This window comes from Pantherophis guttatus, chromosome 4, assembly GCF_059756535.1.
Source record: "Pantherophis guttatus breed Tessera chromosome 4, ASM5975653v1, whole genome shotgun sequence".
Classification (NCBI taxonomy): domain Eukaryota; kingdom Metazoa; phylum Chordata; class Lepidosauria; order Squamata; family Colubridae; genus Pantherophis; species Pantherophis guttatus.
In genome coordinates, this window is record NC_142066.1 from 160,063,244 (window position 1) to 160,086,328 (window position 23,085).

General features: G+C 53.8%; 2 protein-coding genes across 9 annotated transcripts; one reads left to right on the top strand and one right to left on the bottom strand.

Moving 5' to 3' along the window:
- Positions 1 to 4,071: 4,071 nt before the first annotated feature.
- LOC117669204 (uncharacterized) lies at positions 4,072 to 13,589 on the bottom strand. 5 transcript variants are annotated; one of them, XM_034423455.3, is made up of 12 exons: positions 13,327 to 13,589; positions 12,296 to 12,400; positions 11,188 to 11,316; positions 10,251 to 10,339; positions 9,865 to 9,923; positions 8,626 to 8,780; positions 8,341 to 8,469; positions 6,903 to 6,945; positions 6,384 to 6,421; positions 5,471 to 5,549; positions 5,078 to 5,213; positions 4,072 to 4,953 (listed from the first exon to the last, which is right to left on the bottom strand). In XM_034423455.3, the coding sequence occupies exons 1-12, from the start codon at positions 13,502 to 13,504 to the stop codon at positions 4,798 to 4,800; spliced, it is 1,296 nt and encodes a 431-aa protein (XP_034279346.2). In that variant the 5' UTR covers positions 13,505 to 13,589; the 3' UTR covers positions 4,072 to 4,797. The 5 variants fall into 5 exon arrangements, with proteins under 5 accessions (XP_034279346.2, XP_087750505.1, XP_060549703.2 ...); XM_060693720.2 differs by having other exon boundaries at positions 4,395 to 4,826; XM_087894378.1 differs by having other exon boundaries at positions 4,395 to 4,826; positions 12,296 to 12,397; positions 13,327 to 13,507.
- A 411-nt stretch (positions 13,590 to 14,000) lies between these two features.
- Positions 14,001 to 22,336, top strand: LOC117669218 (uncharacterized). 4 transcript variants are annotated; one of them, XM_034423492.3, is made up of 16 exons: positions 14,001 to 14,075; positions 14,181 to 14,287; positions 14,372 to 14,627; positions 14,722 to 14,859; positions 15,524 to 15,914; positions 16,288 to 16,377; positions 16,559 to 16,631; positions 16,745 to 16,938; positions 17,014 to 17,256; positions 17,468 to 17,566; positions 17,985 to 18,178; positions 18,265 to 18,439; positions 19,410 to 19,566; positions 20,298 to 20,451; positions 20,926 to 21,037; positions 21,593 to 22,336. In XM_034423492.3, the coding sequence occupies exons 1-16, from the start codon at positions 14,064 to 14,066 to the stop codon at positions 21,763 to 21,765; spliced, it is 2,568 nt and encodes an 855-aa protein (XP_034279383.2). In that variant the 5' UTR covers positions 14,001 to 14,063; the 3' UTR covers positions 21,766 to 22,336. The 4 variants fall into 4 exon arrangements, with proteins under 4 accessions (XP_034279383.2, XP_087750470.1, XP_034279385.2 ...); XM_087894344.1 differs by lacking the exon at positions 17,468 to 17,566 and having other exon boundaries at positions 14,010 to 14,075; XM_034423494.3 differs by lacking the exon at positions 16,288 to 16,377 and having other exon boundaries at positions 14,010 to 14,075.
- The last annotated feature ends 749 nt before the right edge of the window (positions 22,337 to 23,085 follow it).

Consider the following 23,085-nt stretch of genomic DNA (forward strand, 5'->3'; position numbering starts at 1 on the left):
AGCCTTTGTTTTATTTATTTTATTTATTTTATTTTATTAAATTTCTATACCGCCCTTCTCCCGAAGGACTCAGGGCGGTGAACAGCCAGAAATAAAACCATGACAGTAGAAAAATTAAAAACAAGTTGAAACAATTAAATTAATTGGCCAAAAATTCTAATAAAACAACCCATTAAAATAGTAAAAATATTATTATTATTTAGGCCAGCCCTGCTTGTTGGAATAGTAATGTTTTTAGGGCACGGAGAAAGATACGCAGGTCGGTAATCCTACAAATCTCCGGGGGCAGCTCGTTCCAGAGGGTGGGGGCCCCCCACAGAGAATGCTCTCCCCCTGGGGGTCGTCAGCCGGCATTGTCTAGCTCTAGCTGACAGCACCCGGAGGAGCCCCTCTCTGTGGGAGCGTACCGGTCGATGGGAGGCTATCGGTGGCAGAAGGCGGTCTCGTAGATACCCAGGGCCCATGCTTGTGGGGCTTCTGAAATGCTTGAGTTGCTTCACCTTGGACGATACTGCAAATTTTGGTCCAGAGGTCCCAGGGGGCAGAATTTTTATCAGATGCCACCCGTCAAATTTGTTCTGCACCTTCGTGACGGCCTCATACGCAACCTTGCTGACACACTTGGCTGTGGCTTCTTTGGAACTGAAATCGGAAGTTGGTGAGCCGTTCGTGACCAGAGACAATTTGACAGCCGGCCTGGTTCCCTTTTTTGCTGACAGCTCCCTTTGGTGCGCGTGGCATCTAATCCGTTTTTTCTGCCGGTCCTCCTGGCCCCGTCCATCTGCAGAGGTTGCGGCTGGGAAACCGTCTTTGCCATAAACGTCGTATGATTTCCCTCGAAACTCTCTGGCTTCGCTCTGTACACCAAGGCCCGGTTTTCGGCTGTAGTATACCACTCTCCTTTCTCTCTCTGTTTGTGTGTAGGTGTTGTGTGTATATGCGCTGTACATTGAAAAAAGCTGAGCTCTCTGAGCTGGTTGGTTTTCTTGCAGACGTTTTGTGACCCAACTAGGGAACGTTATCAGTTCTAGAAGGGAGGAGGAGGGGAAGTGGCTGTCAGGTCCCTGATGCTGTTTGAGCTTGGCTGTTTTCTTGTAGGACACTCTTACAGAATCACAGAGTTGGAAGGGACCTCGAAGGTCTTCTAGTCCAGCCTCCTGCTCTAGTAGGAGGCCCTATACCATTTCAGATAGCTGGCTGTCCAGTCTCTTCTCCAAAACCTCCAATGATGGAGCACCCACAACTTCTGGTGGCAAGCTGTTTCACTGGTTAATTGTCCTCCCTGTTAGGAAGTTTCTCCTTAATTCCAAGTTGCTTCTCACCTTGGTTAGTTTCCATCCATTGTTCCTTGTCCTGCCTTCAGCTGCTTTTTGGAGAATAGATTGGCCTTCCGCCTCTTTGGGGCAGCCCCCCAAATATTGAAACGGCTATCATGTCCCACCCCATCCCCCCGTCCTTTTTATTCAACGAGACATCCACAATTCCAGCAACCATTCTTAAAAGCCAACCAGGATAAGACCAAACTAATACTTGGAGACCCCCATCTAGCCCTACCCACATTGCCCACCAAATCCCACCCCTAGCATGCAAGATAGCTTGGGAAGTCAAAACCGTGTACCAGAAAGTTGGCAACCGCAAACTATTGTGTTCCCAGGAAAAATACAACCAGCATCTCTGTGTGTCGAGCACAATTTTATGGGGAAAATTCCAAATAAAAATTGCAAATTCAGATGCATAAAATAAAAGATTATTTTAATATAAAGGCCCCTATGAAATAAAATGTGATGGGACCCCTAAATTGGGCAGACCTTTGTAAAACCTCACATGCGAGTTTCCAGTTTAGAAACAACAAACTAACATTTGTAAAGTGTCCAGTTTCTGCAAGTAATGCTGGACTTATTTAGTCCATTTAGTGGCCCATTGCTAAGTGAATTTTGCACCATCTTACCACCTTTATTGTCCCGGTTGTTAAGTGGATCACTGCAGCTGCTAAATTACAACACGGTTGCTAAGTGAATTGGGACTTTGCTGGTCTGACAGTCACAAAAGGAAGTCGTCGGACTACGGGATGCTGCGACTGTCATAAATACGAATCGGTTGCTAAGAGCCTGGATTTTGATCACGTGTCTGTGGGGACCCCTAGGGCTGTTTTTCATACTTATGACCGTTGCAGCTTTCCCCATGGTCCCATGATCAAAATTGGCAACCGACTCGTATTTATGACAGTCATAGTACATATAATACAGGAATATATATTTGTTTTCTGAGGTTTTCGTGGGTGGTTGTATGTAGGTCTTTGGTTATTCGGGTTTTCTCCCGCATAAAATTGGAGGTTTCTTGGCAACGTTTCGACGAAGTCTCATTCGTCATCTTCAGGCTGGTGTTCTCAGCTTCGTGCTTCCAGGAGCAATGTGAGATCGCAGCTGTTTCTTCCTTTTAACACCAGCCTGAAGATGACGAATGAGACTTCGTCGAAACGTCGCCAAGACACTTCCAATTTTACGTGGGAGAAGACCCGAATAACCAAAGACCTACATACAAACACCCGCGAAAACCTGAGAAAATATATATATATATATATATATATATATATATATATATATATATATATATATATGATTTTGTATTTATATAAAATTTATATTTATAGTTATAAATATACTGCTCAAAAAATAAAGGGAACACAAAACTACTGTATGTAATGAACAAAGTATTTAATAAGGCTATTTCATTCATTCAGATCTCGGAGGTCTTCTGCTTGTGTTCCCTTTATTTTTTTGAGTGTATATTTTAAAAAAGCACAAAAAGTTGCTTTTGTCTCTTTTGGGGAGAAAAAGACGGTTCAATGAGTAACTAATAAGAATTTATCTCAGGTCACCTTTGCTCGGAGGGAGCTGATTACTGAAGGGTTTGCGGCCAAGGTTGGATTCCCATATGAAGAGATGTTGAAAATAAGAGCAATAAAATGAAATAAAATGAATGTGTTGAAATTGTTTCCAGATTAAGGGGTTGCATCACATTTCCATGTCCCCGTTGACAAAATCAACAAAGCGTTTATTGTGCAAAACTCTGAACGATCCACATGCCCCATGGTCACCGATGAATGGCAGGGTTGAGCAGTCAAATATCGGTGGGACTCTCAGAAATCTGGATTTAACCTCCCCCTCCTCCCATAATAGGGCAAAAGGGCGTCCCCAACCCAGTGAGATGGAGCAGGAAGCCAAGAAACGGTGGACTTTTTTTTTTTTTATTGAAAAAGTTTTAAAACAAACACAATTTCCCCACAACCGTCCCTCCCAACCCCCCCTCCCCCTCCCCGACTTCCCAGAGCAGAACACAAGGTATTTCTATTGACCTTTAACAATAAACTAAATTGTATAACCAATCATTAAACTAACACCCCCTAAAAAAAAATGCATATTAAAAGGTTGTATAATGTTTTATTGGAAATAGATTCTGAGACGGAATTGGTTAAAGACTGTATGATTAAATGGGCACAAAATTTTCAAGAGCCAGTAATGATGGAGACTTGGGAAAAGATTTGGATTAGAAATGTGAAATTTACACAAGCACAAAATTTAAGAGAAAATTTTTATAAAATGTTTTATAGATGGCACTTAGATCCCAAAAAATTATCATGTATGTATCCTAATGTGCAAGCTAAATGTTGGAGATGTGACTGTGATGATGCAACTTATTATCACATGTGGTGGACTTGTAGAAAAATCAAAGCATTTTGGATAAAGATTTGGTGGGTGATGCAGAATATTTTTTAAAAAAGACTGAAATTTACTCCACAGTTGTTCTTACTGGGTATAACTACGGACTGTACAGTTGCAGAGACTAAACTGATTTTGAACTTGATAACAGCAGCAAGATTGTTGGTAGCACAACACTGGAAGAAGGACTTTTTGCCTACTATTGATGATTGGATATTGAAAGTAACTAATTTAGCTGAAATGGCTAAAATTTCAGCATATCTGAAGGATCATACACAAGAAAGGTATATACAGGACTGGAGAAGATGGATTGATTATATACAAAATAAGTATCAGACCAAAAAATATCAAATAGCTTATGAATGATCTCTTTTATTTGTATAAGCGCTATATAAGTGATATTAGAAGTATTATGTTTAAAAATGGTGGACTTTTTATATATATTTATTTCTGTACTTGGCTTTCTGACCCAGATTCTGAATTGAGTCCGAATGACATCAACCTATTTCCAGATGTTAAAAAAATAAAAGGTTTCAGCCGAGAAAATGGATTGCTTTGAAGCAGGACTTCCCAACCTTGACAACTTTAAAACCTGTGAACTTCAACTCCCAGAATTCCCCAGTTAGCAAGGGTTTACCAAAATGGATAGCACAAGAAGAAGAACAAATGTGGATAGACTCTTTTATCACTTTTTTATTAGCAGGTGGTGGATATGCAGTGAACAAAATATATCACATTTTATAGGATAATTTTATTAGTAGATGGTGGGTATGCAGTGAACATAATATATCTTGATTTCAGCAAAGTGAACAAAATTGCTGGCTGGGGAATTCGGGGGGGGGGGAGTCCACAAGTCTTAAAGTTAAAAAGTATGGACATCCCTGGTCTAAAAGGAAGGTAATATACCCACCTTGCAGCCCTTGAGCAGGGGGCTGGACTAGAAGATCTCCAAGGTCCCTTCCAACTCTGTCCTTCTGTTATATTGTAAAGCTCTCCTGCTTGAGCAGGGGGTTGGACTAGACAACCTCCGAGGTCCCTTCCAACTCTATTCTGATTGATTGAAGGCCCTTCCAGCGCCTCAGAAGTGGTCCTGCTCAGCCAGCTCTCCTGCGTCGCCGATGAAAACCAGGTTACTGCAGCCCCCCACTGTCTGTGCGGCCGAGGGAGGAGGACCCCGAGACCCCAAAAACGTCTTCATCCGAGGGGCTCCTTCTGCAGGCAGCCCCTCCCTCTCCTGCAAGGCACGGAAAGCAAAAAGGTGACAGTGACTGAACCCAGGGGAGGGCTGGGGTCTGTCTGGGAGGGCTGGGACCCAAATCCCTGAGCCCCCACCCCCCACAGCTCCCGATAACACTCACTGGGTCAAGGACAAAAGGGGGGCAGTCTTCCAGCTCTGGCATGGACCCCGGCGGCTGCACACGAGGGAGGCTCAAGACCCTCGAGCGGAGAGGGAGTGGCAGGGCCACAAGGGTCTCCTGGGCAGGGGGAGCTCTTCTGTGGGGAGAGAAGTCACTGAGGGGGGGGCACCCTCCGAGAGAGCCCTACCCATGGCAGGTTCTACCCGGGCCCCGCCCCTTCCAGGAGGGGGCTGGTGTGAGGTGAGGCTGGCCCTATCACTGACAGGACAAAGGTTGTGCAGTGAGCCCCCCTCCCCATCAATGATGGCCGCCTTCCCTTTCAGGAAATGGTAAGGTTTTCCCTGCTCGAGCAGGGGGTCAGACTAGATGACCTCCATGGTCACTTCCTCTTACCGGAAGAGCAGCAGTGCCAGCAGCAGCCACAGCAGGAGACCCGCAAAGCAGGAGACCCCCACCAGGGCCAGGAGGAGAGCTGCATGGAGGGGGGTCAAAGGTCAGGTCAGAGACCCAGCCCCCCAACTCAAATATGGGTTTTCCCTGCTCAGCCCTATGCATGGAAAGCCCCTCCTCACCAGGCACAAAGCAATATGGCAGCGCCTGAAGGGGGTTCTTGGGAGGAATCTGGGCCCTTGCCCCATAGAGGGCCTCCTCTCCCTCCCTCCCTTCTCTCTCTCTCTTTCTTTCTTTCCTTCTTTCCTTCCTCTCCCTAAGTAAGTCCCTTTTCCCTTTTTCTTTCTTTTTTACTCTCTTTCTCTTTTTTCTTTCTTTCCTTTCCTCTTCCTTTCCTTCCTCCTATCCCTCCTCTCTCTTTTTTTTTTCCCCCTCTCTTTTTCCCTCCGTCCCTCTTTTCCTTTCTTTTCAGCAGGCCCTCCCCTCCACTGGCCACAAGCCTGAGATTCCTAGACAGGGAGAGTGGGCAGTCTGTCCTTGGCCCTCTGCTGCCTGCCTCAAAGGGAGGGCCTCACTCCCAATGAGTGGGCGGGGGGCGCTTCCAGTGCTCCCACCTCAACCAAATCGGCCTGGTGTTGGATCGGGACCAACCGGAAGAAGTTCCCCACCACCACCACCACCTTCCTAATCCAAGTGCTTGTGGCAATGAGTTCCCAAGTTTGCCTGCACAACATCCAGCCAGGTTGCCATGCATTGCTTCCAATTCTCCAGCACCCTGTCTAGCCCCTCCCTCCCCACTAGGCTCTTGTCTCAACCCCCTCCTCCCCCCCCCATTATCCCTCAGCCACGGCTTCTGTCGGCTTGGCCGCTGTGGGGGAGGAAACACCGCCCCCCCCCAGGGAGGTGAGGCACTTACGCTCCTGGCAGGCAGCACCTCCAAAGCCAAAGGGACACCTGGAAGGGAAGGAAGAGGTAGGAGGGCAGGCAGGGTTCACTCCCACCAGCCAGGTGCAGGGAGGGCACCGGATTCCCCTTCTGGGACAACTGCTCACCCCCCCACCCAAAAAAAATAACCCTGCTTTCCCTTGGGGCAGCCAGAAACCTCAGCCCTTGCCAGGCGGGCATCTCTTTGTTGCCAAGCACCGGGCCTTGACACTGCTGCCCTCTAGTGGCCTCGATCTTCTTTTTCATCAGAGGATTTTAGGGCCGGAAGGGACCTCGGAGGTCTTCTAGTCCAACCCCCGGGGACTCAAGGCACCCAAGTCTTTTATTCCATCCTGGACAAATGGGAGTCTGGTTTTGGTTTTTTTTTTCTTTTTTTCTTCAAACTGATCTGCGATGAAACACCTGCCACTCACGGACTGGGGTGTGAAGAAGATGCAGGACCAGAATTAGAATCTGGGACCTGATTCTGCCGAGTATAAATGCACCTCACCTGATGCAGGTGCCGTTCTGCAGCCAAAATCCACTCTCACAAGCTGGATAGGGGACAGAGAGAGAGAGGGAGAGGGAGGGAGAGAGAGAGAGAAAGAGGGAGAGAGGGAGGGGGAGAGAGAGAGAGGGAGGGAGAGAGAGAGAGAAAGAGAGAGAAAGAGGGAGGGAGAGGGAGGGAGAGAGAGAGAGAAAGAGGGAGAGAGGGAAGGAGAGAATGAGAAGACCAAGAAAGGGAGAGAGAGAGAGAGAAGGAGAAGAAGGAGAGAGAAAGAGAGAATTTAATTTAATTTAATTTAATTAATTCAATTTATATGCCGCCCCTCTCCAAAGACTCAGGGCGGCTCACAGTACACTTCAAAAAATCACCACCAAAACAAAAAACCATTTAAAAATTAAAAACATTAAAAACTCATTCACGCCATTCATGGCCGGATCTTGCAAGATCGCAAGAGCGAGATCAACGGCCCCAGGCCTGCCGGAAAAGCCAAGTCTTCACTGCTTTTTGGAAGGCCAATAGGGTGGGGGCAGTCCGGACCTCAGGAGGTAACTGGTTCCAGAGAGCCGGGGCAGCCACAGAGAAGGCCCTCCCCCGCGGGCCCGCCAGCCGGCATTGTTTAGCTGACGGGACCCGGAGGAGACCAACTCTGTGGGATCTTACTGGTCCCTGGGAGCTATGCGGTAGAAGGCGGTCTCGAAGATAGCCTGGCCCTGAGCCATGTAGGGCTTTAAAGGTAATAACCAACACCTTGAATTGGGACCGGAGCCGATAGGGAGCCAGTGCAGCTCACGGAGAATTGGTGTAATGTGGATGTACCTAGGTGCACCCACGACAGCTCTCGCGGCTGCATTCTGGACCAACTGTAGTCTCCGAACACTTTTCAAGGGTAGCCCCATGTAGAGCGCATTGCAATAATCTAACCGTGAGGTGACAAGGGCATGAGTGACTGTGAGGAGAGCCTCCTGATCCAAGTAGGGTCGCAATTGGTGCAGCAGGCGAACCTGTGCAAAGGCCCCCCCTAGCCACAGCTGTCAGGTGTTGCTCTAATCTTAGCTGTGAGTCTAGGAGGACACCCAAATTGCGAACCCGTTCTGAGGGGGACAATTTCTCTCCCCCCAGAACCAAGAATGAAAGAGAGAGAGTAAAAGAATGAGAACAGAGAATGAGAGAGGAGAGAAAGAGATTGAGAGAGAGAATTAGGAGAATAAGAAAGAGAATGAAGACAGACAGAGAGAGAATGAGAAAAGAGAAAGAAAGTGAATGAAAGAGAGAATGAGGACAAAGAAAGAGAGAGAGAAAATGAGAATAAGAGAGAGAGAGGATGATATGAGAGAGAGAGGATGAGAAAGAGAGATCCGCTGAGACCCTGGGTGGAAAAAAAGGGGTGCCCCATCTGCAGTGGGGAGCAGGGATCCCCCAAGTCCAATCCAAGGGAGCCCACCTGTGCATGTGCGGTCCATGGCGTGTGCCCGGAAAAAGCCAGGATGGCAGGTGCAGCCGACCAGGCCATCTGGGGAGGAGCAGGTGGTCGAGAAGGGGTCGCAGACGTTCAACTGGCAGAGGTTCAAGGCTGCAAAGGAAGAGCTCCAATTAGTGTCGGACTTCCTGGCAGGGAGGGGGGCTGCCAACTACGAGGCCCTGCCTTCCAGGATACTCAGGGAGGGGCCGTTTGGCAGCCCTTCCCCCAGGGCCCAGGACTGAAGCTAGAGCTCCAGAGGCACCTTACCCTTGTAGGCGCCTTCATGGTCGCAAAACGGAGTGCCCTGCAGGCTGCTGTGACACTGCACTCGGAAGGCGTCCACAGCCATGTCCACCTTGTGGCTTGTAACCGGACCCCAAGCAGAAAAGTGGTGCAGGATGGTCACCTCTTGGCCAGACCGGCTGTGAAGTCAACAGTCGGGGTCAGCTGGGTGACCGGCGGTGCACGGCGTCTCCTGTCTGGAACTCGCTTCATTGGTTCATCTTTTCTCTGACACATTAGGGTGCTGAGGGACCCAATTCCATTGTCCTCCACACGGGAGGCAGAGATGGAGGGGCTTCCGTCCCAAGGAAGAGGAGTTGGGTGGGACAGCGAGGCCAAATTCCTCCCTGGGACAGGTTTTGTGCCCCTGGAGAACAAACTGGAGGTTGAAGACTGAAAGGTTAAGCAGAGGCCGGCTGGATCTCTGTCAGGAAGCTGGGGACTACATCAGAGGTCCACAACCCCTGAGTCATGGCCCGTACAGAACCGGGCTGTGCAAGCAACAGGCGAGTGCACGTATGCACGCAGCTACATTTGTACAAGGGGTGGACGCAGGTACTCGGTGTGCAGCTCCACTCGCATGGAAACATCCCGTCTCCGCCGGGCTGCCAAGCCAAAAGGGTTGGGGACCATTGGACTAGAACACAGGTGGGCAACCTTAAACACTCAAAGAGCCACGAAGGTCCTAACTGGAAGCCCCCTGTTCAATTCTGGAACCAACCAGAAGTCCGGTTCCCCTACCATAGAGTCTCCTCCTAGCCGAAAATCCTATCAATTGTGGAGCCAACTGGAAAACCCGCCCCTTGCCATCAAGTCACCTCCTGGCACGCTGTGCTTTTCCTCCCCCTAACTGGAAGCTCCTCTCAAAATTGTGGCAGCAACAAAGAGCTGCATCAGAGGATGAAAGAGACACATGCGGCTCCAGAGCCAAGGGTTACCGACTCCTGGACTAGAAGATCTCCAAGATCCTGCTCATCCTAGGACAAGGGTCCCCAACCCCACCCCACCCCCGGTCCACAGCCTGCTAGAAACCGGTCTGCACAAACGAGCAAAGCACCATCGGCGCACCTGCAGAACCATGAAACCACACCGCAACCAGGTCTGTGGAAAAGCTGCTCTCCATAGAATCAGTCCACGGTGCCCCAAAGGTTGAGGGTACCTGCCCTAGGAGGCCCTGGGGCAGGCTCACAATCTCAGCCCACCCCCCTCCTTCCATAGACTCACTTCAGTGCATGAATCAGGGAGTCCAGGTACCCGTCCAAATGGCCCAGGAGGCACTGGAACTACGGACAAAGACAGACAGGCATGGCAAGGAGGCACGGGGTACGAACCCTGCCCCCAAAGCTCTCCCCTCAGTGCCGAAATGGTGTATCCAATAAAGTTTTGCTTTTGGGACAACGTCAGGGGCCCCTTTCCTTTCCCAGCTTCACCGGAGACCTGCAAGGGTGTTTGGCGGACTGCAGGCGGGGGGCTGTGCAGGAGCCCCAGCCTAATACCCACCCTCCCAATCAGAGGGGATGGAGTAGTTTGCCTCCATCCTGGCACCACAAGGCTATGGGTTCATGGCCACCAAGGGGTCAGCCCCAGTCCTTTGAGAGAGGGGCCCTTACCAAGCGCTGAACCTGGCGGGCGACCAGCAAGGAGGATGACTCTGGGGGCTCCAGGTTACAGACCGTCAACTGGGCAGCGAAGACTTTGACTGCAAGATAGTAGTCGGGGCCATGCCCGTCAATCCAGGGGTCCTGGGAAGCCGCCTGACTCCTTCCCCTCCCACCCACATCTTGGCTCAGGTGGAGCCCTGGGTGTGGGGAGGGGGCAAGTCCCAAAGAGGAGGCAAGGGTTTTATGGCGGGAGGGGGGGTCCTGACTCCTGTCAGTTCCTGCTGAAGGAGGGGTTGTGCTCAACTGCCCGTCAAACACCTCTTCCCAAGCCCTCCCTCCCTCCCTCCCCCTTCAGCCTGGCCCATTTTACTGAAGCCGAGCCGAGCCAAGGCTGGGATGGGCAGTGCCACGCTTCCACGCAGGAGCCACACGGGCAGTGGTGAAATTCAGCCGGTTCTATCCAGTTCGGGGGAAGTGGTAGTGCCGGCGGCAGGAGGCTCCGGCCAGCCAGCCGGACGTCATCACATCCCATTTTTGACTCTCTGCACATGCGTGGAGGAGTTGCGCACTCACATTTGCGAACCTGCACATGGGGCACTCACCTGGCCACCAGCCGAGGAGGAGGACGGTGGGGGTGGAAGGAGCAGCCCCTCCCGGAAAAGACCTCCTTCAGGGCCTCCTTGGGGGAGCTATGGAAGGACTCCCCCCTCCCCCCTTCCTTTAGATAAGGGGTCCCCATTCCCGGGTTATGGACCCGTCCCGGGCCGTGGCCTGTTAGGAACCAAGCCGCACGAGTGAAGCTTTAATCTCCAAAGTCACGGGATCGAGGTGGTGCGTGAAACCATCTCCCCCCCCCTCAAATCCATCGAAAAACTGTCTTCGACAAAACCGGTCCCGTGGCGGGGGGGGCAAAGTTTGGGCATCCCTGTTTAAGATGCCCCCTTACCTGGCACACAGCCAAACACGGGGTGGAGATGATAGCCCAGCCCACAGCGGCAAATTTGGCGTCCCACGTGGTCCTCCTCGCAGGAGCTCCAGGGGGGGCAGTCCTCCCCTCCATGACAGGCCGGGGGTGCTGCGAGGAAGGGGGGAGACACACAGGCTGTGACACCGGATCCCCATCTTTGGGAGGGGGGCCTTTGGGGGGCTCCGAGGAATAGGGCCTGAGATTTATTTATTTATTTATTTATTTATTATATTTCTATACCGCCTTTCTCCCGTAGGACTCAAGGCGGTGTACAGTCAAGAAAAATATAGACACACAAACATAATAAAATTGCTAATTAAAATTATTACTTAGTTTGGTCAATTAAATAAAGATTGCCCCAAGGGCTCTGGTTCCAAGTTATGGTGGCACTGAAAAAGGTGACTTAGGACCATTTCTCACACTTATGACCGTCCCAGCATCCCCTCGGTCACAAGATCCAAGTTCAGATGCTTGGCAACCGAATCGTAGTTATGACGGTCGCAGCGTCCCCGGGTTGAAGGATTCCCCCCTTTTACGACCTTCTGAACGAGCCAAGTCAACGGGTGAAGCCAGATTCACGTTACGACCGTGGGACTAATGTAACAGCTGCCATGATTCGCTTAAGAACCGTGGCACGCAAGGTCAAAACTCACTTAACGAACATCTTACTAACTTTTCGGCTCAATGATGGTCGTACATTGAAGACTATCTTTAGGCATGGGTGCTACTACCCCCTCCTCCATAAGATGAACAGAATAATTTGATAATTAGTTATATACAGGCAGTCCTCGACTTACGACCAGAAGGGAGCACAGAATTTATGTCGCTAAGCGAGACATTTGTTCCGGGAGTCTTTGCTGGGTCTGATGACATTCCTCGCCATGTTTGTTAAGTGGATCCCTGCCATTGTTAAGTGAGTTACACGGTTGCTAAATGAATCCGGCTTCTCCGGGGGGGGGGGGGGATGTCATGTGATCCCTTTTTGACGAACAAAGTCAAGGGGGAAGCTGGGTTCACTTACCGAGTGTGTGACTCACTTAACAACTGAACAGCATCGGTTTTTCAGCGCCAAAGGCCCCCCCCTTACCCGGCTCTGGTGCATCACTGGTCCAGTTGACCATCATTTCGGGGAGGGTCTCATCCCAGGCAAAGGGGGGATCTGACTGTGGTGGCTGGCTGACCCCGCTCTCTGCTGAAAGAGGAAAAGGGTTTTTTTTATTTCCATTCCTGGGGGCTTTCAGAAAAGAGAACTGGGCAACCGTTGGTCCGAAATAGTAGGGTCTCCTCTTGGAGCAGGGGGCTGGACTAGATGACCTCTGAGGTGCCTTCCAACTCTTTTCTTGTCTTGTCTTCTCTTCTCTTCTATTTTAATTCTTTTACAGGGGTTGGACTAGAAGACCTCACAGGTCCCTTCCAACTCTATTATTCTGTCATTCTGTAAGGGCCTCCTACTAGAGCATGGGGTGGGACTAGATGACCTCAGAGGCCCCTTCTCACTCCCCAGTTCCATAAGGCAGGTTAGAAAAGACACCCCAGGGAAAAATAACACGACACAGTTGTATGATAATCACACGTGCAAGTCAGCATAACTCACAACGTGACCCACCGGGCCACTAAACCCTGGATGTCGGGAAGGAGGCAGTCAGGGAAGGTGCGGGGAGGGGGGGAGGAGGGAAGGGGAGGCATCTCCCTCCCTGCCAATGGGGATCCCGGATGGAGAGACACCCCCACACCCTCGGGAGAGGTCAATGTCCGGAGACAAGCGGGTCCCGGACCACGCGTGGGTAGCTTGGAGCGAGACCTAACTCCGGATTGTGGATTAAAGCTACCGCGCTGCCGTTTCCTCCGAAGTCTAGCCTAGCCGTCTTCGGACCCCCTTGAGCCCCTCACCTCACCCCCGCCGGGAGGCCCCCTACCCCTGTTTTAGCCGATATGACCTCCGGGATCGGGCGCAGCGCTCGCCTCCTTCCGCGTGGCGCGCCCTGGAAAGTTTGCCGATCTGCCCGGGAGTCGAAACGGGGTTGCGGCTGCATTGCGGGTAGAGCAGGCAGGGGTCTTTTTCCACCATCCCACCCCCAGGCGGAGGAGGCGAGCTCTGCGCGCGATCCTGAGACTCACCTGCGGCGATCCCCAGCTCCACCTGTAGGAAGGCGGCCAGGGCCAAGGAGAAGCCCACCCCCCACATTTCTCCAGCCCTGCAGCTGCGCTGAAGGGGGAGGGGGGATTTGGAGGGAGGGGCGCAGGGAGGGAGGAAGGATCCTGTGACCATCCTATCACCTCCCACCAGGGTACTCATTAACCCATCCGCCACACTCCCGGCCGGCTTCCAGGGCCAAGGGGAGGGAACACCGGGGTTGCCATCCTCTCTCAGGATCCGCCCCCCCACGCACCCCTAGACCCGCATCCCCAGGGTCTAGGGGGGCGGAAACAGGAGCTGCTAAACGAGGCGCATGGCCATGTCTGTTTCCCTCGATGGAAAGGGCTTTTCTCCGCACAGAATTATGGAAGGACAGAGTTGGAAGGGACCTTGGAGGTCATCTAGTCCGACCCCCTTCTCAGAGTGCACGCACACACACACAGGATTATGGTTGCTGGAACACTTGGGCGGAAACGAGGGAAGGGGTGGGGGGGGGGCGTCCAGCGACTCCCCTCGAGAGCGGGGGTGGGGCGTGCAAGTCCCCACCCCAGACGCTTCCGCCACTCCCACCAGCTGCGAAAGAAAGCCGGAAAGCTTGCGGGACGCATTTCTGCCTGTTCTTGGGGGAGGGGGAGGCGGGGGAGGCGGAGAGAGGGCGGGTCGCGCCCGGGCCCAATGGGAGGAGGAGAGGATTCCTCTTCCGCCTGGCTGCCCGAGCATGGAGCCCGTGGTGGGTGTCAGCCCGCGGCTGGGGAAGGGGAGTGAGTGAGGGGGTGGGTGGGTGGTCTGGGCAGCAGTTCAACCGGTCGAGCCTTCTGCGCCTCTTGCCTTGCAGACGGTTGGGGGGCTGATGCGGACCCTGCGGGAGATGGGCTTCAGCGAGGAGCAGGTGGGGGCCGCCCTGCGCGCCGGCTGCCTGAGCGTCCCGGAGGCGGCGGACTGGTGAGTGGGGGGTGTTGGGGGGCGTTGGGGGGGGAAGGTCTTCTTGACCCCCCCCTCTGATCGTCTCTCCTTCCCCGAGACCAGGCTGCTGCGCGATCGCCCGGAGGGGCTTCCCCATTCGCCCCGTCTCCGGCTCTTCCCGGGGGTCTCGGAGCCCCGCGCCACGGACGCCTTCCAAGCCCCCCGGACGCCCCACTTAGTGGACGGGACGGGGGCAGCTGAGCTTCCCGGGGGGGTCCCGGCCGCGCCGGGGGGAGACGGGCAGCCGCAAGCCTGGGATTTGGCGGATCGGTCGCAGCTGGTCCAGCAGCTGAAAACCGAAAAGAGGACGAAGCAGCGGGTGAGCTCCGCTTGCGGCGTGTATGGGGGAAGGGGGGGGATTGCGAGCGATCCAAAGGCGCGGCAAACTTTCTCTCCGGCTCTGCTTCCCCTAGGAGCGCGAGTTGGCCTTGCAGAGGATCGCGGACGACCGACGGCAGAACCGGGCCAGGGCGGCAACCCCTCAGCCCGGCCCAGGATGCGCGCAGCCAGACGCGATCCAGCCGCCCGGCCGCGCGCAGTGTCTGCTGGTGGTAAGGAGACGCAAGGAAACCCCTCACCCCAAATGACCCCCCTCAGCGCCGAGTGGGGAGAGGAAGCGAGTCCCGGGGTCCGCTGGGCTTTCGGCGAAGGGGGGCACGCAGAGGAGGACGGGCGAGGGCGGAGTCGGCAACCAAGCTCCGGACTTTCTCTCGTTTACCCTTTCTCTCGTTCTTTTTGTCTTTCACTCTCATTTTCTCATTCTGTTTTTTCTCTTTCATTTTCACTCTTTCCTTTCTCTTTCTCTCTCATTCTTTTTCCTCTTTCTCTCTTTTTCTCTCTCGCGTTCTCTTTTATTTTCTCATTCTTTTTTCTTTTTCTCTTTCACTCTTTCTCCTCTACTTCTTTTGCTTTTTTTCTCATTCTGGTTTTTTCTCTCTTTCATTTTCTTTCTCTCTTTCACTTTCTCTCTTTCTTTCCCTTTCTCTTTCCCTTTCTCTCTCATTCTCTTTCTCATTTTTCTCTTTTCTCATTTTTCTTTCTTTTCCTCTTTCTCTCTCTTTTTCTTTCTGTCTTTCTTTCTCTTGCCTTTCTCTCTTTCCCTTTCTCTTCCTCTTTCTCTTCTCTCTCTCTCCCATTCTCTCTTTCTTTTTCTATTTCTCATCTATCTCATTCTTTTTCTCTTTCTCTCCCTTTTTCTCTTCCCCCACCTCCCAGATCCGCCTGCCCAGCGGGGAGTCTCTCCGCCGAACCTTCCCGGCCGAAGCCTCCCTGCAGAGCGTCCAGCGGTTCCTCCGGTCGCAACACCCGGGGCTCTCGCCCTCCTCTGCCTTCCTGCAGGCCGCCCCCAAACGCCGCTTCGGACCGGCCGACCTGCCGCACTCGCTGCTGGCGCTGGGCCTGGCCCCCGGAGCCACCCTCTGCGTCGTCGAGCCGGCGCCCGGGGACGCCTCGCCTCCTTGTCCCGCCCCTCCGGAGCCCCTCCCCGCAGAGGGGAGCCCCTGTTCGCAGGGGGCGGGGAAGGGGGCGGAACCCACCCCTGGCACTCCGCAGGAGGGTCTCTCCAGCCGAGGGGGGAAAGTTCCCTCCCGGGACCCCCATCGGTGGGGTAAGCGAGCTGGCGGCTGCAGTGGGTGGGTGGGTGGGCTACGGGTTTGAGGCTCGTTAATGCGGCTGACCCCTCTCTTCAATGATTCCTCCCTCCATGGGGAGGGGGGTTTGCCCCTCGTCTGAGCAAGGGAGGGTCCGCCCTGCTACATGGAGGGCTGGGTTGCGGGGGTCTTTGACCTGTGGCAGGAAAGATGGGGTTGCAGGGGGCTCCCCCAGGCTGGCCTTGCAGAAGAGCTGGGTGAGGGTCTCTGCCTTCCCCTGTTCCCGCTCCCTCCCCATGGCCTGGAAGGGTGGGAAACATCCTCTCCCCGCTTCAAGGAGGGAGGGGGCTGGCTTCACTCTGTAACCTTCACTCGGGGGGTCTCCGGCAGGCAGGGGTCAGAAGCTGGACTCTGAGGAGCCCATGGAGCAGGACCTGCCGCCAGCCGCCAGGGGGCAGCAGGCGCTGGGGGAAAAGCCAGGTGAGTCGGGAGGGAGCTCTGGAGCTTCCAGGGCTGTGCCAACCATCCAGAGAGAGAGAGAGAGAAAGCCTTGGAGGTCATCTAGTCCAACCCCCTGCTCCAGCATGAGACCCTTACAGAATCCTAGAATGACAGCACTGGGGGAGGGTCTCTTACCCACTCCTCTCCTTCCTCTTTGTAGCTGTCTTGCCTGCTGCCCGTGACGACCCTGCAGAGTCTGGCCACTGGTGGCCGCAGGAGGGCCACCGGCTGCGGTAGGGCATTTTCAGCCTGGGTGGGTGGATGGGTGAGCTGCTAGCATGGCACTGAAGAAGCCTGGCTGGGGGTGAGCAGGGGCCCCGTTTCAAGGATCTCTTTGCCCCCCCAGGAGGGAAGCCGAGGGGAGCAGCCCGGGACCCCTGCCCCTTGCCGTAGCCCGGGCAGCCGAGCAGCGCCACTGCCAAACGCCCGTCCTAGGGGAGAGCAGCCAGCTTGCATCAGCGTCCCCTGCGGCCTTGGTTTCCCCTTCGGTGCCTTCGCTGTTCGGGCTGTGTCTTCAGGGGGCAGCCGCCCTCCTCTCAGGTAGAAGCCCCCTCCCTCTCTAACCCCACCCCAAAAAAGACTCCGAGTTGCCCATCTGCCTCTCTGCCCTTCCAGCCCCCAGCAGGCAGTACCGCGGCAGCCTGGCCTCACTGCCCCCCGGGCTGGCCCAGGTGTTGCTGGAGTACCTGGTGCGAGGGGCTCGGCTCCATCCTGGCAGCCTGCGGCTCTTCTCTGGCTGCTCCCTCTGGACCCTCTGCCTGGACTGCTACCCCTACGCCACCAACCGGCTGCTCGCCGAGCTGCCCGCTTTTCCCGGCTTACGGCAGCTGAGCCTCTTCTGCTGCTCACTTATTACAGGTGAGAGAGGAGAAGGGGATCCCTTGGCAACTGTCTGTGCCACCTGGGTCTCCGGCCTGCCTCGGGAAGAAAATCGAGGAAGGGGGAGAGGAAGGGGTGGGTGGGTTTACACGGGTCCTCAGTCCCCTTGCCCCAAGGAGGAGAAGTTGGGTTCAGGATGGTGGGCGGGAGGCTGAGCTGAGCATCCCACCACCCCCTTATCTCCTCCCAGACCAAGGTCTGTCCGTAGTGCAGCATCTTTCGCACCTGCAGCAGCTGAACCTCTCGGCCTGCGCAAAGCTGACTGACAACTGCCTACCGTTCCTGAAAGGTTTGACTGATGCACACACACACACACACACACACACACACAGAGAGAGAGAGAGAGAGAGAGAGTCTGAATCAATCAAGTAGAAGAGAGTTGGAAGGGACTTTGGAGGTCATCTAGTCCTGCCCTCTGCTCAAGCAGGGGACCCTTCCAGAATCATAGAATGAGAGAAAAAAGAGGAAGGAAGGAAGGAAGGGTTAGAAAAGGAAAGAAGAAAAAGAGAAGGAAGGAAGGAAAAGAGAAAGAAAAAGAAAGAGGGAAAGAAAAAGAGGGGTGGAGGAAGTTAGAAAGGGAAAGAAGGGAAAGCAAAAGAAAAAAGGATGGGCCTAAACCCTGACCTGACAGACAGGAGATTGGGGGGGGGGGTTGTGAAGGAGGAGGGGGCACCTCCCACCCCCATCCACACCTCCCTCTCCCACAGGGCTGCTGGAGTTGTCCCACCTGGTGCTGGACCAGACCCGAGTGACCGATGCCGGCCTGGCAGGCTTCCTCCTGGGGTCTCCCTCTGCCCTCTCCCACCTGAGCCTCAACCGGACCAGTGTCACGGAGCGCACCCTCCTCCTCCTGCCCCAGTGCGCCCCCCAATTGCGCGAGCTCGGCCTCAAGCAGACTGGCGTAAGTGGGCCGCTCCAACGGCCCGGAGTGGGGGGACTCGGAGTGGGGGAAGCTACTTTTCTTATAGCGTCGGCCGGTGTCCTCAGATCAGTGACGTGTCCGCCCTACGGCACTCGGAGGCCCTGCAGAGGCTGTTCCTGGACGGCACCCCTGTGAGCGAAGCCTCCCTCAGGACCCTCGCCTCCCACCCAGCTCTGGGCTGCTTGACCCTCTCCGCCGTCCAGTCTGTGGATGGAGATCGGGTTCTGGAGCTGGTCTCAGGTACGGGGCAGAGGTGGGCTTGTCTAGATGCCCCCAGGTGCAAATGGGGGGGGGGCTCCCTGTCCTGGGATGGCAGGGCAGAGCTCCTGCGGTGTCTCTCAGGGTGGCCAGCAGGGGGCAGCTCCTTAGTTGCAGGAAGGAAAGAAGGAAAAGCAGGATGGAGGGAGAGGGGCATTGAGGAAGGAGGGAAGGAAGGAGAGGAAGAATGGAGAGAGGGAAGAAAAGGAAGAGAGAGAGACAGGAATAAAGGAAGGAGATAGATTGGAGGAAGGGAGGGAGGGAGGAAGTGGGGAGGGAGGGTCATTGAGGAAGGAGGGAAGGAAGGAGAGGAAGAATGGAGAGAAGGAAGAAAAGAAGGAGAGAGACAGGAAGGAAGGAAGGAGATTGAAGGAAGGAAGAAGGGGAGGGAGGGAAGGAAGGAAGGACGAAAGGAACTAGGGAGGGAGTGACATTGAGGAAGGAGGGAAGGAAGTAGAGGAAGAATGGAGGCAGGGAAGGAAGCAGAAGGAGGGAGGAAGAAAGGAAGGAGATAAATTAGAGGGAGGGAAGGAGGGAGGAACATTGAGGAAGGGGTGAAGGAGAGGAAGAATGGAGAGAGGGAAGAAAAGGAGAGAGAGGAATAAAGGAAGGAGATAGATTGGAGGAAGGAAGAAGGGGAGGGAGGGAGGAAGGGACATTGAGGAAAGAGGGAGGGAAGGAGGGGAAGAATGGACAGAGGGAAGGAAGTGGGGGGGGGGTAGAGAGGAAGGAGATAGATTGGAGGAAGGGGGGGAGGGAAGGAGAGAGGAAGAATGGAAGGGAGGGAGGGGAGGTCAGCCCAGGCTTGCCAATGTGCAAAGGAAAAAATCCGGAGGCTGCCCAGATTTCTGCTGGAGCAGATTTTGTTGGGGCGTGGGGGGGGGGGGTGTTGCTGGCAACCAGTGGGAGGGTGTGCGAGGGCATCTGAGGCATTCGGTGCCCCCTTTCCCAGCTCTGCCCCTGACACAGCTGGCGCTGCCAAGCCGGCACACAGTGACCAACCTTGGCCTGGCTGCTGTCTGTCGACTATCCGGCCTCCTGGAGCTGGACCTGACGGATTATATCCACATCACGGACGAGGGGCTGCAGCCCCTGCCTGGGCTGTGCAGGTGAGCGCCCTCCTCCCTGGCCTGCCCCCCTCATCTGCCCCAGCTCTCCCCCCCCCCAGCCCCTACCCTGGGAGCTCCTTAAAGAAAGGGGGGGAAGTCTCTGCCCCCCCAAATTGGATCCTGCGTGATCAGAACACAGAGCTGCCCTAGGGCCACAAAGGCAGCCTTAGCCTTGCCTGAGTGATAAGGAAGGGAGGGAGGGAGGAAAGGAAGGAAGGAAAGAAAGAAAGAGAAAGAATGAACAAAGAAAGGAGAGTGGGAGAAAGGAAGGAAAGCAAAAAGAAGCAAGAAGAGAAAGAAAAAAGAAAAAGAGAGAAAAGAGAAAAGGAGGGAGGGAGGGAGGAATAAAGGAAAAGAAAGAAAGAGAAGAGGAAGGAAGGAAGGAATCAAAAAAGGAAAGGAAAGAGAAAGGAGGGAGGGCAAGAGAAAGAAATGAAAAAGAAGGAAAGAAGAGAAAGAACCAAACAGAAAAAGAAAGAAAAGAGGAAGGGAGGGAGGAAGGAAGGAATAGAGGAATAAAGCAAAAGAGAGAAGGAGAAAAAAGGAGGAAAGAAAAGGGAGGGAGGGAGGGAGGAAAAGAAAGAAAGAAAGGAGGGAGAAAGAAAAAGAAAGAGAAAGAAAGAAAGAAAGAAAGAAAGAAAGAAAGAAAGAAAGAAAGAAAGAAAGAAAGAAAGAAAGAAAGAAAGGACTGGCACCCAGAGCCTCAGGGCCCCGGCGTAACTCTCTTGCAGGCTGCGGTGCCTGTCACTGGCCAACACGCGAGTGACGGATGACGGCCTGTGCCACGTCCGGCCCCTTCAGCTTCTGGAGCAGCTGCGCTTGGACCGCCTGCCCGTCTCCAGCGCTGGCGTGGCCCACTGCGTCAGGGGCCTCCGCCACCTGCAGGTATGGCTGGGTGTCGCCGCCAGGTAGTCCTCCACTTACGACCGTTCGTTTAGTGACTGAAGTTGCAAAGCGACTTTTCGTGCCAGCATCCCCGCAGTCCCGTGATCCAAACTCCAACACACTCGCATTTACGATGGTCCCAGGCGGGGGGAGGGTTACTCTCCTTCCGACGGGCGAAGTTGACGGGGAAAGCCCAATTCGCTTAATGACGGTGGGACGAATTGAAGAACGGCAGCGATTCGCTTAAGAAAGGCAGTGGGAAAAATCGTAAAACGGGGCCAATCTCCCTTAACAAACCTCTCACGTGGACGATAAATTTGGGGCTCCCTTGGCGTCATAAGTCAAGGACTCCCTGGAGAATTTGGCTGGATCGTTGGATTGGGGGGTGGTCTTTGCAGGACAGGGCGGTCTTCCCATCCCCCACCCCGACAAAGGGGGATCCTCAGTGCTGCAATTGGACCCCCTCTTTCCTAGGTGCTGAGTCTGGCCAGCACGGCCGTTGGAGACCCCGTAGCCAGGCTGGGCCTCGCTGAGTGCCGTCATCTGCTCAAGCTCAACCTGAGCGACACCTGCCTGACCGACAGAGGTAGGGAATGTGTGGGACCCCCCCACCGCCCTGTAAGGGGAACCCTCCCTCGAGCCAGCCCCCTTTCTTTCTTTCCTTTCTCTTCCTTCCTTTCTTCCTCTCTTTCTTTTTCTTCCTTCCTTTCTTTCCTTCTTTCTTCGTTTCTCTTTCCTTCCTTCCTCTTCTTCCTTCCTTCCATTTTCTTTCTTTCTTTTTCTTTATCTTATTTCCTTCCTTTTTCTTTCTTTTTTATTCTTTCTTTCTCTTTCTTTCCTTCCTCCCTCTATTCTCTTCTTCCTTCCTTCCTTCCTTCCTGGCCTTTCTTTCTTTCTTGTTTTGTTTCTTTCTTCTTTATTGCTTTCTCTTTCCTTCCTCCCTCCCTCCTCTTCTTCCTTCCACTTCCTTTCTTTCTCTTTCTTTTTACTTTTTCATTCCTTCCTTTTTCTATCTCTCTCTTTCATTTCTTCCTTCCTTCCTTCCTGGCCTTTCCTTCTTTCTTTCTTTCTTTCTCTTTCCTTCCTTCCTTCCTCCTGCCTTCATCCAGCCTCCCTCGCCCCACTCCCCAAATCTTTCCAGGGCTCCGCTTCCTGGCTCAGCTGCCCCTTGTCCAGCTCAACGTTGATGGCTCAGGAGTGACGGCCGCCGGTGTGGCAGAGCTCGTGGCCACCTGCCCCACCCTCGCCCGCGTCCGGAGTGGCCGCCTGAGGCTCTTGTCACCAGCGGAGGAGGAAGAAGAGCCAGGGGACTAGGTGGCACATCCCTCCCAGCGCTACTGAGGAGATGCCTGGCACTCGGCATCCGTCTTCTGCCACGCTCTGCTCTTGGTTGGAAGGGAGCTTGGAGGTCTTCTAGTCCAACCCTGTGCTCGAGCAGGAGACCTTTGCAGAATCATAGCATAAGAGTTGGAAGGGAACTTGGAGATCATCTAGTCTGACCACCTGCTCAAGCAGACTCTTACACAATCATAGAATAAGAACTGGAAGGGACCTCGGTGGTCATCTAGTCCAGCCCCCTGGTCAAGCATAGGACAGAGTTGGAAGGAAGCTTAGAGGTCATCTAGTCCAACCCCCTGCTCTAGCAAGCTTTCCTCCGGAGAAATTGCAGGGGGGGCTGCCTTGCTGCAGACACCTCCCCCCACTTGGCCTTTGAGGATCAGCAGCAAAGAGGGGAGGGTTGGCAGTACATTTGCTGGGGCAGGGGGCTAGGGAGATGTAAAGCCCCCTCCCCAGTTCAGGGGTGCCCTGAGTGAGTGGTGGGGAAACCACAATGTTTGTGTCTTAACCTTTGTGTCCAATAAAACAGTGCCTTGTTTTTACTCTTGATCTGGATGCGGCCTTTGTTTTTTCTGGTGGTGGTGGGGGGGGGCAAAGGGAGGGGCCTTTCTGAGGAGGACAGCAAGGACAATGTCTTCTCTGTTCTGCCCCCCTCCCCAGCACCACAAGACCTGGCCTCCCAGTAACCAAATGGGGAACCAAATGTCAGGGGGAATGGAAGGTGGGGATGGGATGGGGCCCTTGGGGAGTCATCCAGGGCAGTCCTCAAGACGGCCCCTGTGCCAGGCTGGCACCCTGAAATTTGGGCATTCCGCAGCTAAGCTCCCCACTAGTGCCAGGCGCCTGAATAGCCTCCAGGGAGACATCTCGTGACCCAACTAGGGAATGTCATCAATGCTAGAAGAGAGAGGGGGGGTTGGGAGGAGGAGGGGGAGGAATGGAAAAGGACTTTGGAGGTCCTTGGTCAGACAGACAGACAGACAGATCAATAGATATACAGGGATGGATGGATGGAGATAGATACAGATACATAGATGCTACAGATGAGAGAGATGATTGATGATAGATAGATAGATAGATAGATAGATAGATAGATAGATAGATAGATAGATAGATAGATACAGAGTGAGAGGGAGAGATCAGGGATGGATGGATGGAGATAGAGACAGACATATACATAGATAGATGATACAGATAGATGAGAGAGAGAGAGAAGATGTGAGACACGTGTAACTCTTGGCTCGTCTGAGCCTCCTCCAGCCAACTCTTTTTGTTTTCCGAAGCGGCCATCTTCCG

What these genes read in the sequence shown, in the direction of transcription:
- LOC117669204 (XM_060693720.2), bottom strand. Translation starts at nt 13,504, where the DNA reads ATGAGTACCCTGGTGGGAGGTGATAGGATGGTCACAGGATCCTTCCTC. An exon ending in GGAGCTGGGGATCGCCGCAG is followed by an intron (nt 12,401 to 13,326) that starts GTGAGTCTCAGG and finishes TTCCTCTTTCAG; the next exon opens with CAGAGAGCGGGGTCAGCCAG. An exon ending in CCCGCCAGGTTCAGCGCTTG is followed by an intron (nt 9,924 to 10,250) that starts GTAAGGGCCCCT and finishes CTTTGTCCGTAG; the next exon opens with TTCCAGTGCCTCCTGGGCCA.
- LOC117669218 (XM_034423492.3), top strand. An exon ending in AAAAGAGGACGAAGCAGCGG is followed by an intron (nt 14,628 to 14,721) that starts GTGAGCTCCGCT and finishes TGCTTCCCCTAG; the next exon opens with GAGCGCGAGTTGGCCTTGCA. An exon ending in CCCCTGCCTGGGCTGTGCAG is followed by an intron (nt 19,567 to 20,297) that starts GTGAGCGCCCTC and finishes ACTCTCTTGCAG; the next exon opens with GCTGCGGTGCCTGTCACTGG.